Here is a 13,890-nt window from a genome sequence, read left to right on the forward strand (position 1 = left end):
TCACTAGGGCTACTTTTTAATTCAGGTGTCCGCTGCATTTCAATAAAGTATTGTTTACAGTAATATTTAGTTAAGTTTGTCTATTGATGCAAATATATTCAAGTTTACTATTGTTTTTCCTGGCTTTATCGAGATTTTTTTATCAACTGAGTTTTTTGTTGAATCTACAATGATTATGAGTATGTAAGTTTCCCGATTTTATTATTTTCCTTCTTTATTTGTCAAAGTGGTCCGAATCAGTAGAAAAATTTTAGTGGAATGTCAAGATTAGATAGGCTCTGGGGTTGGTTTTTCGTTTCCAATCCAAATGAACAGAATCGTAGCGGCTTCTATATATATAATTCTTTATTAGCGTACATTTTGGACCTTGTAACATACATTGTTTAACCTAACTTACTTTAACATTAATACATATTTTTTGCAGCTTCCAATCTTTTCAAATAATCTGCCACTCTTCCATCTTCGTTCAGAATTTCTCCTCTATCTTCCCTCCCTTTTACATCCCTGCAGCACCCTACTAATACATGTCTTAAATCGTCTAACCCTGTATTACAAAAAGTACATTTTTTGTCTCCCTCCTTTCTCCATCTCTCTAGTGCCTTTTCCCCGTTTTCACATCTATATTTTGCAAGTACTTTTATAGCAATCCCTTTTTTCAAGTACTTCGGTATCCAAGGGGTCCATAAGAACTTGTATTCTTCTGTCAGTGCGTTATATCTTTCCTGATCTACCCATTCGCGATCTCTTTTTTGTAACTCGCACCAGATCGACTTCTATATTACAGCACTTCAGTGAACACGGGCGGTCATTTATATCTAAACGCTATATTTTATATTTAATGCACGTCTATTTTATTTTTAGTTAATTCATTGCCATTATTTACTTACCTTGGCTAAACTCAAGACAAACAAAATTGTGCTGTCAAGTCTTAGAACGTGGGATATAGCTAGATCCTTTGATCTATTAACACTAAACCTACCAAGATCCAGTCAAATTGACCGGTTTAAATTTAAAACATATTTAAACGATAAAATGTCGCTATAAAACTTTATGAATTTCTTAAAATATGCATGTAATATATTTTTCAGTGTTTAAATTTTAATTTGTTGCTCTACCAAGACAAATTTGTTGAGTATTCTACCTTGCGGCGCTTTGTCATTTGACCGAAAAACGACCAAAAACGGTCGGTAGGTTTCGTGTTAAAATATTGATAAATATGCTAAATATGTTAGTAATTTTCTATACCTATTAAATAATCAGAAATTTGCAGATGAGACCGATATTTTCGGTTAACGCTTAAATTCCCAAATATAATTTTACGTACGCCATAGTGAAATAATTGAAAAACAAACGTAGAAGACTTGGCGTACAACGCCATTACTTTTTATATAATATATGAAGTTTCACGTGAAAATGGACATTTGAATGAATTTTGCTTCAGAAACCCAAGGAATAATTCGCGATTTAATCCAGATTATAAATTTTGCGATTATCACAATTATTTCTCAAACATTGCGAAAAAATAATCGTCCAAAGCGAAAAAGTACCAATTTTGACTCAGCAATCTCTTCCTTGGAAAGAGCTCATTGATTTTAACATTTAATAGGTTATTTCATCGCTTGAACATACGTTTAAAAAAATCACAAAAATACGTTAAAAAAAAGTAATAAATATTATTGAATATAAAATCAAAAAATGTTTTAGAATATTCTTATAAAGAAAACTAAGATACATAAGAAGAAAATTGGTTCTTTTTTGAGAATATTCATTGATTCATTAATTCATTTTCAACCGCTGAATGAGTGAATGAATGAATATTCTCAAAAAGGACCAATTTTCTTCTATGTATCTTCTTCTTTTGAGAATATCTGAACTGCAATTTCAGTTTTATGGTGAAAATGATTTAGTTAAAACTGGCTTGTTCAATCCACTGTATAGTTATCAAGAAATAACAAATTTAAACTTAATTTATGCAATGTCTTAATCGTCTTAATGTCTAATTTTCATTTTCTGGCAGTTAGATTTTTTTTTACAAAAATCTTGGTCTCGATTTAGGCATTTTTTTTTATTTATAAAATTTTTTGCAATGAAATTTTGATAAACGTTTCCATGAAATAAATGAAATTTTCAAAACCTCTTCCTAAACTGCCATCTATGGTTGAATCAGCTGACGTCGTTTCTCCAAATAACATTATATTTTCTGCATTTTCAAGGGAAAACATTCATGGTCAAGTAGTGAGGGTGCCCACTTATTGTTTTCCTTCCAATTGAGTTTGACTGTGTTTTAATTTGAGTGGAAGTTCAAGGTTTGGGAGGGAATATTTTCTGTTTGTGAATACGCAAAAACCCAGTGTCCGGAAGTCATGGAAGATCAATTTCCAGGCGATTCTGACTATCCAGGAGAGATGCTGAAGCAGAAGTTGGTGAATGAGTTTATGGCTGAGACAGGAGCACCCCAGGTGGATGCTCTGAGTTGTCTCAGTACCTGGAATTGGGATCTACAGAAAGCTCTGATTGACTATCGAGGTGAGTGATATTAGATTTGGAAGAAGAGAGATCTTCCGGAAATGGGGATAAGGGGCAGTTCTGATGGTGTTTGGGGCTTTTGTAGACACATCCACGACAGAGTACCTCAGTGAGAAGAGAATGGAGGAACCACCGGGATTCTGGAGTACAGAAGACGCAGAGAAGCTTCTTCAAGGGGCCACATCTAGTGATATCAGCCAAAGTAAACAAATGACTCAGGTTTTGTGATAACAGGTGTGACAATTAAATGGGGGTTTCTCGGTTTGTTCTTGCAGACAAAAAGCTCGCCAGGCGAATCTCAAAAGCCGATGACAATGTCAATCTCGTGTCACAGGCTCGTGGGGAATTTTCCCGGGAATTTACCAAAGACGACTCAAAGAAACCATGTGAACGTCTCGATCCGGCTGATTATACCTTCTCCCTTCCTGACCTCTTTGTCTACCCGGACAATTTCAGGTGAGTCTTTTAGAGATCCCCCAAAAACTCCTTCCCGGAAAGCTATAATCTGTAAAATCTCCCTTCCAGGCGCTTCCTCGAGAAGGATTTGATCGAGAACTCAACGCTAGTCGCCCTGGAGCAGGCTCATAGGCTCAATTGGTGGACCAATCTCGATGGATGCACCAAAATGTGGCCTCTATCGACAACAGGTGAGTCATTTGTCTTCATTTTTTTTTGCCCCCATTTCCCGCCCAATTGAACAAACTCCACGCTTCTTGAAGCCATTGAAGGAAATTCCTCGGAACATTTTGGCATAGTTCCGCAAGAAAAAAAAATTATATTGAGGTGGCTAATCAAATACCGATAAGCTTCAGCTCAAACCACGTGCTCTGCCCTGCGCTCAAGTGCCTTTTTCATTGCTCCAAATTGAATTTGATTAGCTACTCGGAGAGCTGTGTTTATTCCATTAAGACTAATCCAAATATTTGCTGATCTTGAAAAAAGTCAAATCCCAGAGATTGAGAAGTGCATTAAAAAAAAACCGAAAGCCACAAATTTAACCCTGACCTAAGTGCCAGGGACTGATTTTCTTTTTGGAGAATCGCATTTATTTTTTTCACATCGAATAATTATTTTTAATTTTATTCTATTTCCGCTTTTTTATGAGGGTTCTTTGTCATGGGGGATCATTAACACCAATTGATGCAGAGATTTTGATTTTAAACTATTTAGGGTTTACAGATTGTGAGAAATTTAGGAAAAAAGGTTACTTCCTGAGGGTTATTTCATCAATGAAAAATTTCATTGAAATTTTGGAAATTGTGAAATTTTGATTACATTCCAATAAACCCTAAAATGCAAATAAAAGTCCTTCCAATAGGGGCAAAATATTCTTAGGAAATTTCATTGACATTTCTTAACACTTTTAAAACCCAAAGTGGCATTTTATACTCCAATTTTAAGTTTGGAGCTTCATAGTAGGAATTCTATTCAATATTATGCTAAAGTGATAACACGAATGTGTAGAGAATTTAATTAGCTTTCGTTTAGTCCAAAAAAATAGTTGATAACTTTTTTATTGTTTAAAAAATTGGGAAAAAACCAAAAAATGGGCATAGAATACCAAATTGGCGTAAAAATGCCACCTTTTTTATATGGAGTTTGCATCCGAAATGGACATTTGAATGGTTTATTCTACATAACCTAAAAAATATTACCATTTTTTGAATTTTGTCACGATTCGAAAAAATCTTAAAAAAAGCGTGAAAATATAAAAATAATTATAAAAAATTAAATAATATAAGACCTAAAATTGTTGTAAAGTGGTACTACAGAGAAAAATAAGGTGAAAATTCACTTTACGTCTTATTTTTCTTTTCCGAATTCCTATTGGAACTTCACATAAAATTTTATTAAACAAAAAGCGCAAATTAATGAGAATTTGAAAATTTTACAGGAAAATATATAGATATGTGTTCTAAGATCCTTACCAAATTGCTAAGAAAAAGGAAATTCAATAGAAATTGGCTTTTTTCTACGAAAATCTGTAAAAATTCACTTTGGCATTTTTTGTCCATTTTCACAAAATTTATATAAAATTAACAAGAAAATTGGGAAAATATTTATTCAAAAAATAATTTACGAGTCCTCGAACTGCTGTAGAAGTCTTACGGATCAAAATACTTGAAAATTTGGTTTTTTGTGGAGAATATCTACACTGGCATTTTATGCCAATTTGGTATTTTACGTGATCTTTTGACTCGGGTTTTAAAGTGTTAAGGGGTTACGTGGGTCAAATATGCTGAAAAATATTTTCTCTAATTTTTTCTTTCAACATTAATAAATTTTTATTTTTATTTAAGTTCTTAGCCGTGCTATCACACTAGGATTTTTTCAACCTGTAAATTCAATTTAATTTTCAGATGAATTGTTTCTATGCGTTATTTTGCATTAAAAATTATTTGAATTAATAGATTTTCGCTTATTTATTGATATAAACTAAAACTTGGCCCACCAAAACATGTTTAAATATGCTAAAATAGCATAAATGTGGTTGCTCAAATTAATTTCAATTCAGCAAATTAAAATTTTAAAATTGCTCAATTATTCCAATATTATTGGAATTAGGCGATATAGGCACCTTCATTTTCGTTGTTTCTTTCTGCAAATGAGGTCTAACTATGTGAAGTAGTTCCTCAAATTCCTCAGTAGCCATACACTGAAATCCGAAAAAGTTAAAATAACATTCCGGAAATGTTAATTTTACCCTGGATTTTTTATCCGAAATATGTGTAAATATTACCCTTTTAGGTGTATTAGGGGTTAAAATTACCCTTTTTCAAATTAATTTTACCCTTAAAAAGGTGTAAAATTAACATAAAAAAATGTATATTTTAACACCTAAAAAGTGTTAAAGTTATGAGGAAAAAAAGTTAATCGCACCCTCTTTTTTTCTCAGTGTAGATATTCTTAAATAACCAATACCTAAGAGAAACTAACGGGATTTAATTTATTTGAAATTATTTAATTTGTTTAACAAATGAGTCTTAAAGAAGAGTTTAACTGCGTTAAACTGCCCCACCTTCCCCTACAGCTGTTAAAATTTGCATATTATAGATCAAACAAAAATATACGCCGTGCCAATTAAAGGTGTTTATTGATTTTAAAAATTATTTTATCAACAGATATTTAGATAGGAACTAATGCTATTATTCTACTCAAAATATTTTCCCGTAATATCTGCATTCATTTTTCAGTTTCAAAACAAAAATGAAAGATTAAAAGGAAATCAGACGCTTCATTAATTTTAGATTCTGAATTGGAATTTCAAGTGGGAGAGTGAAAATAAATTATTTTAAAGCGACTTTTCACCAAAAGTTGCAGAAATCATTTTGAGTTTCCCAAGAAAGTTTTGAAGGAGGAAATTGAGATCAAAATTGTTAATGTCTTAAGAATATAAAGTACAATTGAATTCAATGATTTGTGGTCTTTCTAGGAATATTATTTTATCATTATTCCATTCTTAATGGTTTTATAATGTGTAAAAATTTTTATATTGAATTTATTTTGGTAGGAAAATCAAAAAATAATAATAATAGGTTAATAATTTTGATAACGTGTGTTAACATGTAGATTAATTTTCTTCTTGTTTAGAATCAAATTAGATTACGTATATTTGCAGAAAAACTTTATTAAATTTAGAATCATTTGGAATTAAAATTTTGCAATAATTTTTCTTAGCATCTTTCATAAAACTTCAATCAATAAAATTTATGTACTTTAAATCTTTGAAGTTCTTTTGAATAGAAAGTCAAGCAAATGCATTGATTGACATTTTATAAAATTTCTTCTTTCAGAAGTTTCCATGATTTTTATAACTTTGATAAATTATGCCAGCTACCAAAGCTATTCATGAATCGGCTGATTAGTTTCTTTGAAGTTTTATCCTTTTCGGTCAATACTCGGTTAATAAAAAGTGGGGCAGTTTGAACTTGAAATAGAGTAACTGTATCAAATTTCGGCATAGAGTTATTGCATACAAGTGCCAAAATCCTAAACTTGAATATAATATTTTTTGTTACTTCTTTTTATGGAGTGTTGCTTGAAACCTTGTATACATTTTATCGTCTTCGTTTTCTCTAAAACCATCTTAAATACATTTTAAAATGAGTAAAGATATAGACATAGCTTTGGGTAATAATTCGGCCACTTTGACAAAGGCCAACTTTAACCCCTAATACACCTAAAAAGGGTAATATTTACACAGATTTTGGATCAATACTATAGGGTAAAATTAGCATTTCTTTAATGTTATTTTAAGTTTTTCGGATTTCTCTCAGTGTAGCATAATTCCTACACCGACTGAGAGAATGAGAGAAGGTCTTTGATTAAATGAGTGTCGAAAAAACTCCGCCCGGAATATGACTTTGCATATTGAGTGCGATCATTGAAATCGGTCAATTAACATTAAATATAGAGTCCGGTCCATTTGGATATAGTTAGGTACAATAAATCGCCAATAAAGATTCGTCTAGTTTTCGAAATATTCTAAATCGAATTTTCGAAAATTTTTTTTTCGATTAGTCGGGCTTTCGATTAAATCTGATGAAGTTTGACCGTTCGAAAGTTTGTAGAACTCTATGAGACCTTTCCAAAAGACCAAAAGTTTTAAAATTCTGATTATTAGAACCGGAAATATGATCCTTTGAAAATTAAATTTTTGACCCATTCTAGATCGGTTCAGGGGTGTCTATGGGAGGGACTAACATTTTTTAATCGAAATCTTTTATGGCCTCTACACACTAGACGAATTTATGTTCATATTGAAGAGTTTTCCTATTTAAGTATAGGGAATTTGCTTCAATCCTCTTGTCCAGTAATAACCTTCCCGATTTGAGAGCTCTCTCCGGTTGGGGCTTTTCCTTTACCGATTCGAAGGTATATCAGAGAGAACTTACCTAAAAACCCGTTGGAAGTTGGAATGTTTAAACCGACGAGTTACACAAAAGTGAACAAGTTAATGAAAAGAACATTTATCTTTAAGAAAAATGCAATTCGAACGTTTTGCTATCCTTAAAATCCACAAAACTACACAAAAATTCACTTCTCTCAGCAATTTTTGCACAGTGTTGTTGAAATTGTTGACGATTGAAGTGTCAAGAATATCGAAATTCGTAATTGCAGAACAATGCAACAATCGCACTTTAGGCTTCCGGTAGATTTTTGAATAGGTTTGGCTTGGCTTTGGAGTGGCTTTGTCTCTTCGAAAGGTTATTACTGAACGGGGTCATTATGTATTTAATTCCTCAGAGGTATAATTGTATAACCGATCCAACCAGTCCTTCTCAATCCCGTTTAAACGATGAGGTATCAGATCACCTAATCAAATAGAAATGTCCTTGGGAACGTTCCATGAAAACGCATGCACAGTATGTGCGTGAAAATAGCAGGAAAATACAGTTTTCATTACAAGGCTTTTGTTTACATTCTATAAAACCGTCTTCAGACTACAGGTTTAACCTCGTTCACGAAGGTTCACAATTTCTAAATTACAAGCAGGAAACCTGAATTTTACTGGTCTTACGAATATTTGCTTATATTTAACCATTCATAGGTGTAATTTTTCCAAGAAAACTGGCCTGTTTAGAAATTATAGAAGTTAAGCCACATAGCTAAACCTCAGGTCTGAAGCCAGTATAAGGGTTGAACCAAGCCTTAGCTAACCCCACACTCGATGAGGGTTGAATTTAACCTCATGAGTGTTGGAACAAACCTCGAGCGTAATTCCAACTTAGAAGTGGCGTACTGAGAGAAATCCGAAAAAGTTAAATTAACATTCCGGAAATGTTAATTTTACCCTGCAGTATTAATCCGATATCGGTGTAAATATTACCCTTTTTAAGTGTATTGGGGGTTAAAGTTATCCTTTTTCATGTTAATTTTACCCTTAAAAAGGTGTAAAATTAACATTAAAAAATGTTGATATATTTTTACATCTAAAAAGTGTTAAAGTTATGAGGAAAAAATGTTAATCGCACCCTCTTTTTTTTCTCAGTGCGGTTGGTTGATTTGAGTTCTAGATTTCAGTTGTGATAACACTCATTTCCTGTCCTAGCAACACTCAACGTTCTCTCAGTGTAGATAATCATTAATTATTCGAAAAATTTGTAGTTTCGAAAATAATAAATGCACGAAACTGCACCACTGCCCCTACATAAAGATAAAACTTTTTTTTTATATAAAACGTGATTACAAAATTTCTAGAATTTTATGCATCTCTTTCTAAAGTGTGTTATTTCATTTGAAAAATAAAGTGACACAAAAAATGTCAATAGGGTCAATAGCAATGCACATTCCAACTTAAACAGCTTATTGTGCTTTACTTTATCATAAAATCAATATATTTTTTAATAATAAAAATCAAATAAGATTTTCGTGAAATATTTTGCATTGGGGACTTTGAAGAATTCTCTTTTAGGAATTTCCAAAGAAATATTGCTTTTATCATCTGATTTGTGAAATAAAATCATACTTACTCGTTTTAAATTTAGATGAAATTTCTGTATATCCTTTATTGCAGCGTATTCTCTGTTAAAAAATGCAATTTTGAGCATATAATCTATCAAAGAAACATCTTCTAAATAAAATTTGCGTTTCACAATTTTATTACATTTTTCTGATATTGTATCTAAAAATTGTAAAAGAATTTTCTTGAGACTGAATTCCCAAGAATTATGCTATAAAACTAAGAAGAATTTACATTACAGAAAATTCTTTTATATCAATTTGGGGGCAATCATCCAAAGAATTAGTTTTTATAAACAAAGTTTATTTAGTAAATACTTTTAAAAGATCCATTTAATGTCAATTTATGAAAATGTAAAAGAGAACTTTTAAGATGGAAAAAAGTGCACACTGCTCTAAAGTCATTGAAATGAGAAAAGAAAAATATATTCATTTGACTTTTCCAAGAAATGGCCAAGAAATTCCTCTTCAACACTGACTGATAGGAAAATTGGGTCAATTGAGTCTTTTCACTGCAATCTTGGGACTTTACATAAATGCTCGCGAAATTATATTGCACATTTTCTCAGCTGAAATTGTTGTTTCCCGTTGGTAAATACCGTGCATTTCCTTGTGGGAATTCATGGCAAATCAGAAAGATTGTCTTCTTCAAAGACCTTTCTATATAGCATTAAACGCAATATACATAACTTTTCAGTATCTACAAATGAGAAGAAATATGCTATTTTCTCGCTATGAAAGCTTCTGACTCTCTGTCATATGATCCGATTATATTTTGTACATTTTATACTCATTATTAGAAAGATCCGGTCAAGTGCTAACTACTGAAAGATTGTAACTTCACGAACTAATTTGATAACCCAGAATATTGATACTAATAATCGGATTGACAAGCAATAAGTAAAACATGGAACAAATTTGAACACAATATTTTAATTTGGATTCAGTTTCAATTTAATTATTTCGACAATTTAATAAAATTTATTAGATTAAAGTAAATTCATCTTGTTGCACATATTATATTCATATGTAACATATATAACTGATAAATAATAAATATTTTGGCTAAAACCAATATAAATTGATGTACAGAAATTAATGGAGAATATTTGTGTTTCGCATATTAAGTTATTAATTACGTAATTTGAGCATTTTGTGAAATGTGTTTTTCAATTCAAACAGATAAAATATTATAGATATTTGGAAACACTATAATTCACATTTCCTAAATTAGAAAAAATAATTTTGAGTTATTTGAGTTGTAATTAATATTATTAATAAAAAATATAATGGTAAGCCTAAACCAGCTTATTGTATTTGAGATTCTTGATGTGAGCTAACTCTCGGAATTCCTACAAATTTGACGCGAAACTGAAGTTTGAGGGCGTAATGGTAGACTTTCTTTTAGCTGAGATTCTTTACAATCTCAGCTTTTGTGGTCCTAAGTGAAATCCGACCTCATCAGATCGGGCCCACACTCATAGATCACGAATATTGCATGCGCCAAAAATCGTTTTCGTGGACATCCCGTCCCGCCCCGTTCGAAGTACAAAGACTTCTGGAGAGAGAACGAAGAGAGATACCGACAAGCGGTTTTCGGAAAAGGTCAAATGTCTATAGGCGGCCAGAAGCTGATGATATCAGAACCACCTCCCCAACCCCCCTTCTGCCATTGTGAAACACCTCCACAAATGATATTTTGAAAAACACCCTAAATTTTGTTTTCTCAATAACTCAGCCCCTATGACATTGATCGATCTCATATTTTAGTATGTTATAGTCAGGCCTAAGCTTTCGATTGAAAAAAAAAAACTAAAGCCCCCCTGACCCGAGCTAGAAAAAATCAAAATTTTGATTTTAAAATTTCCGGGCAGAATTTGAAAAATTTTGCTATTTTCAAAACCTCCCAGTAAATACTACAACCCTAGCTATAACACTTTTAAGAATTCGGGATTTTGGCCCTTTCGGGATTTTGGCTTTCGGGATTTTGGCGTTCGAGATTTTGGCGTTCGGGATTTTGGCTTTCGGGATTTTGACCGGGACCCGTCTAATCACATTCTTGAAATACTTCAGAAAAACGTTGGAATCACTAATTTTAAAGATTTGCATAAAAATTATCTCGAATAATAACATTCATTACAAAAGAATTTATTGACATTATCGTAGTTTTACGATCAAAAACGTATAAAATTGATATTTTTTCAATTAAAATTTAAGAAAGATATTTCACTGTCAAAAAAATTATCATAAATAGGATGCAATCAAAGTATTTTGTGGAAAAACTTAAATTTAAAAAAAATATATATATAGAAGAAAATGTGATTATTGACAAGTGACCTTATGGTTTTGATACACTGGAAAACCATAAAAAACAGCATTTCCTCAATGGAAACATGGGAGAGCCGTTGCAGTGTCAAAAAATTACAATAATCTATTGTCAATTAATTCAATTCAAAGTATTTTGCAGAAAAAATTTAAATAAAACGAATACAGAAATAAATTTTGAGTTCTGCAATATGTGACCTTATGATAATGATACGCACTTTACCACTTTCATGCCGAAACTCATTCTTGTACCAGCCTCTATTGTCTAGGCGGTTCACTTTTTTGCTATGTGCATCATTGCATTGGCATTACTATTCATTCATTCATTCACTGAACGAATTCAAAAGCAATATGACATGAGAAATCTTTTTCTGCTGCTACTGAGCTTTGAACCCAAGACCTCACAATCAAAGAGACACTACTCTACCCATTGATCCACTTTGAGACTCTGCACTGAGAAAAAAGAGGGTGCGATTAATTTTTTTTTCCTCAAAACTTTAACACTTTTTAGGTGTAAAAATATATCAACATTTTTTAATGTTAATTTTACGCGTTTTCAAGGGTGAAATTAACATGAAAAAGGGTAACTTTAACCCCTAATACACTTAAATAGGGTAATGTTTACACCGATTTGGATCAATACTGCAGAGTAGAATTAACATTTCCGGAATGTTATTTTAACTTTTTCGGATGTCTCTCAATGTGTGTTCAAACATGAAATCCATCCTTGATCCCATTAAATTCATATTCTGTTTGAAAGTTATGAAACTTATAGATCGCGAATCACGATTATTTATGATATGCTCTAGAAAGTGACCAAGAGAGAAAACGGTAAAAGATATCAACTTGCAGTATTCGCTAAAAGATACATATCAAGGGTGCTCATAAGTTGGTCATGTTAGACCAATCCACTAGCCTTTCTTCACCGTTTTGGAACATTTAAAACTCATCTTTTATGGTATGGTTTTAGAACTTTCAATCACAAAGATGCTTTGTCGATTGGATTAGTAACTGTGCTAACTGAATTTGCTTTGTGTCTGTTATGTTTGCATACGCTATACACCAATGCGTCATTTGCAACGAATACAGATACAACCTACGGCTTGACTCTACCCATGGGCCTCCGTGACCGATCTAATAGGGATCAAATATATAAATATAACAATGTAACTAACACACTAATTATCTAAATTCATTAATGAAGGGTGTTAATGAAAGGTCCCGTGGAATACTTCCACCATTTAGAGATTCATAATTTCGTAATTTTATCCGCAGTTACTAAAATAGTTATACTCTATTTTGGAAAATTTAATGTAACATATCCCGAAAACTAGACAAGTTATTTCAATGAAAATTGAATGTTTTAGCTGGGATCATTCTAAAGAGGGGTCGTACGCCTCCTCGATTTAGCGTGACAAGGATGTATAAGCGATCATTGACTACTATATCCGGTTTTTATTCATTTTTCAATTTGGCGAGCACAGTTTTCTGTTCTCTCTTGTAAAGTTTGATATACTTACGCTGCAGCGCCACTAGTTGTAGACCTTAGACAACCCTAGGTCCTAATTTTTTAAAACCGATATTCTTAGATATTCTTAGGGTAGCTGATATATTTTGCTGATGCTTTACAGACAACCAGTCTAAAACATACATTAAATACGTAAACCACCGGGTCAAGACAATTTTATCCAATTCGAGCATCTAAATCTATATTTTACTGCTCGAACTCCATGGAGAGAGCAGTATATATAATCTCTCGATTTTGAGTTATATATTTCGACTCCTTACCCCCCAAGGAGTCGTATTTTAGTAGAATTTTGGAAATCGGAAGTTTCGAGTTTTTTTGGCGTCACGCTGTTTGTCCGTCTGTCTGTCCGGCTGTCGCCAGCTCTAGAGGCCAAACGGTTAGAGATAGCGACTTGGGACCTAAGGGCACCCCCCATAAGTCGACCCAAGGATCGTTAACATGCCCTTCATTTTCCCCCCACCACTCCCCTTCCCCTCCAAAACCATATTTTTTGGGATTGCTCAAAAACTCTTCGTACGTTTTTTTTTTCATTTTTGGATATCCTTTAGAGATTATCCAGGCGGACATTTCGTCCTTAGAAGAAGATAGCGTTGAATCATTCCTAATAACGGTTTTTCAAGGTCAAAGATTAAAAAGACACTAGAGAGCGAATTTATCAAGCGAATGTAGTCATGTTTGGGCTCGTTGGAAAGGTCTTGGAATTTCGGACAAAACTGAACCGGTTCCAAACGGTTTTGAATCGGTAATGAACCGGTTCATAACCGATAAGTAATATTTATACGAAATTCAATTAAATTACTCCGGTTAATACTACCAATTAATAAGTGGGTTCAAATCAGTTGTGAACCGGTAATGAACCGGTTATTTACCTATAAGTAATTTTTGTTCTAATATAATTTTTATTACTCTTTAAAACTATTTTGTGGAATCTATTGAGTGATTTATGAATCGATTCAAATCGGTTGAGTACCTGTAAACGGTAAATGATGCGAAAATACTTTTGAGGTATAGCATCTAAGTCACGAGTTCGAGCATTTCGCAAAGCCTGG

The 13,890-nt window shown here is 32.5% G+C and overlaps 1 protein-coding gene across 7 annotated transcripts in view; it reads left to right on the forward strand.

Moving 5' to 3' along the window:
- Positions 1-13,890, forward strand: part of LOC129809774 (OTU domain-containing protein 7B-like) — a 142,609-nt gene that overhangs the window by 107,865 nt on the left and 20,854 nt on the right. For 4 of the 7 annotated variants that reach the window (XM_055859862.1, XM_055859856.1, XM_055859857.1 and 1 more), the window contains exons 2-5: positions 2,214-2,526; positions 2,612-2,728; positions 2,802-2,982; positions 3,052-3,173. In XM_055859862.1, coding sequence (XP_055715837.1) covers positions 2,364-2,526; positions 2,612-2,728; positions 2,802-2,982; positions 3,052-3,173 — 583 coding nt within the window. In that variant the 5' untranslated portion in view covers positions 2,214-2,363. The remainder of the gene's footprint in view (positions 1-2,213; positions 2,527-2,611; positions 2,729-2,801; positions 2,983-3,051; positions 3,174-13,890) is intronic. The other 3 variants (XM_055859859.1, XM_055859860.1, XM_055859858.1) reach the window with 2 other exon arrangements.

The sequence above is a fragment of the Phlebotomus papatasi genome, chromosome 1, assembly GCF_024763615.1.
Source record: "Phlebotomus papatasi isolate M1 chromosome 1, Ppap_2.1, whole genome shotgun sequence".
Taxonomy (NCBI): Eukaryota; Metazoa; Arthropoda; class Insecta; order Diptera; family Psychodidae; genus Phlebotomus; species Phlebotomus papatasi.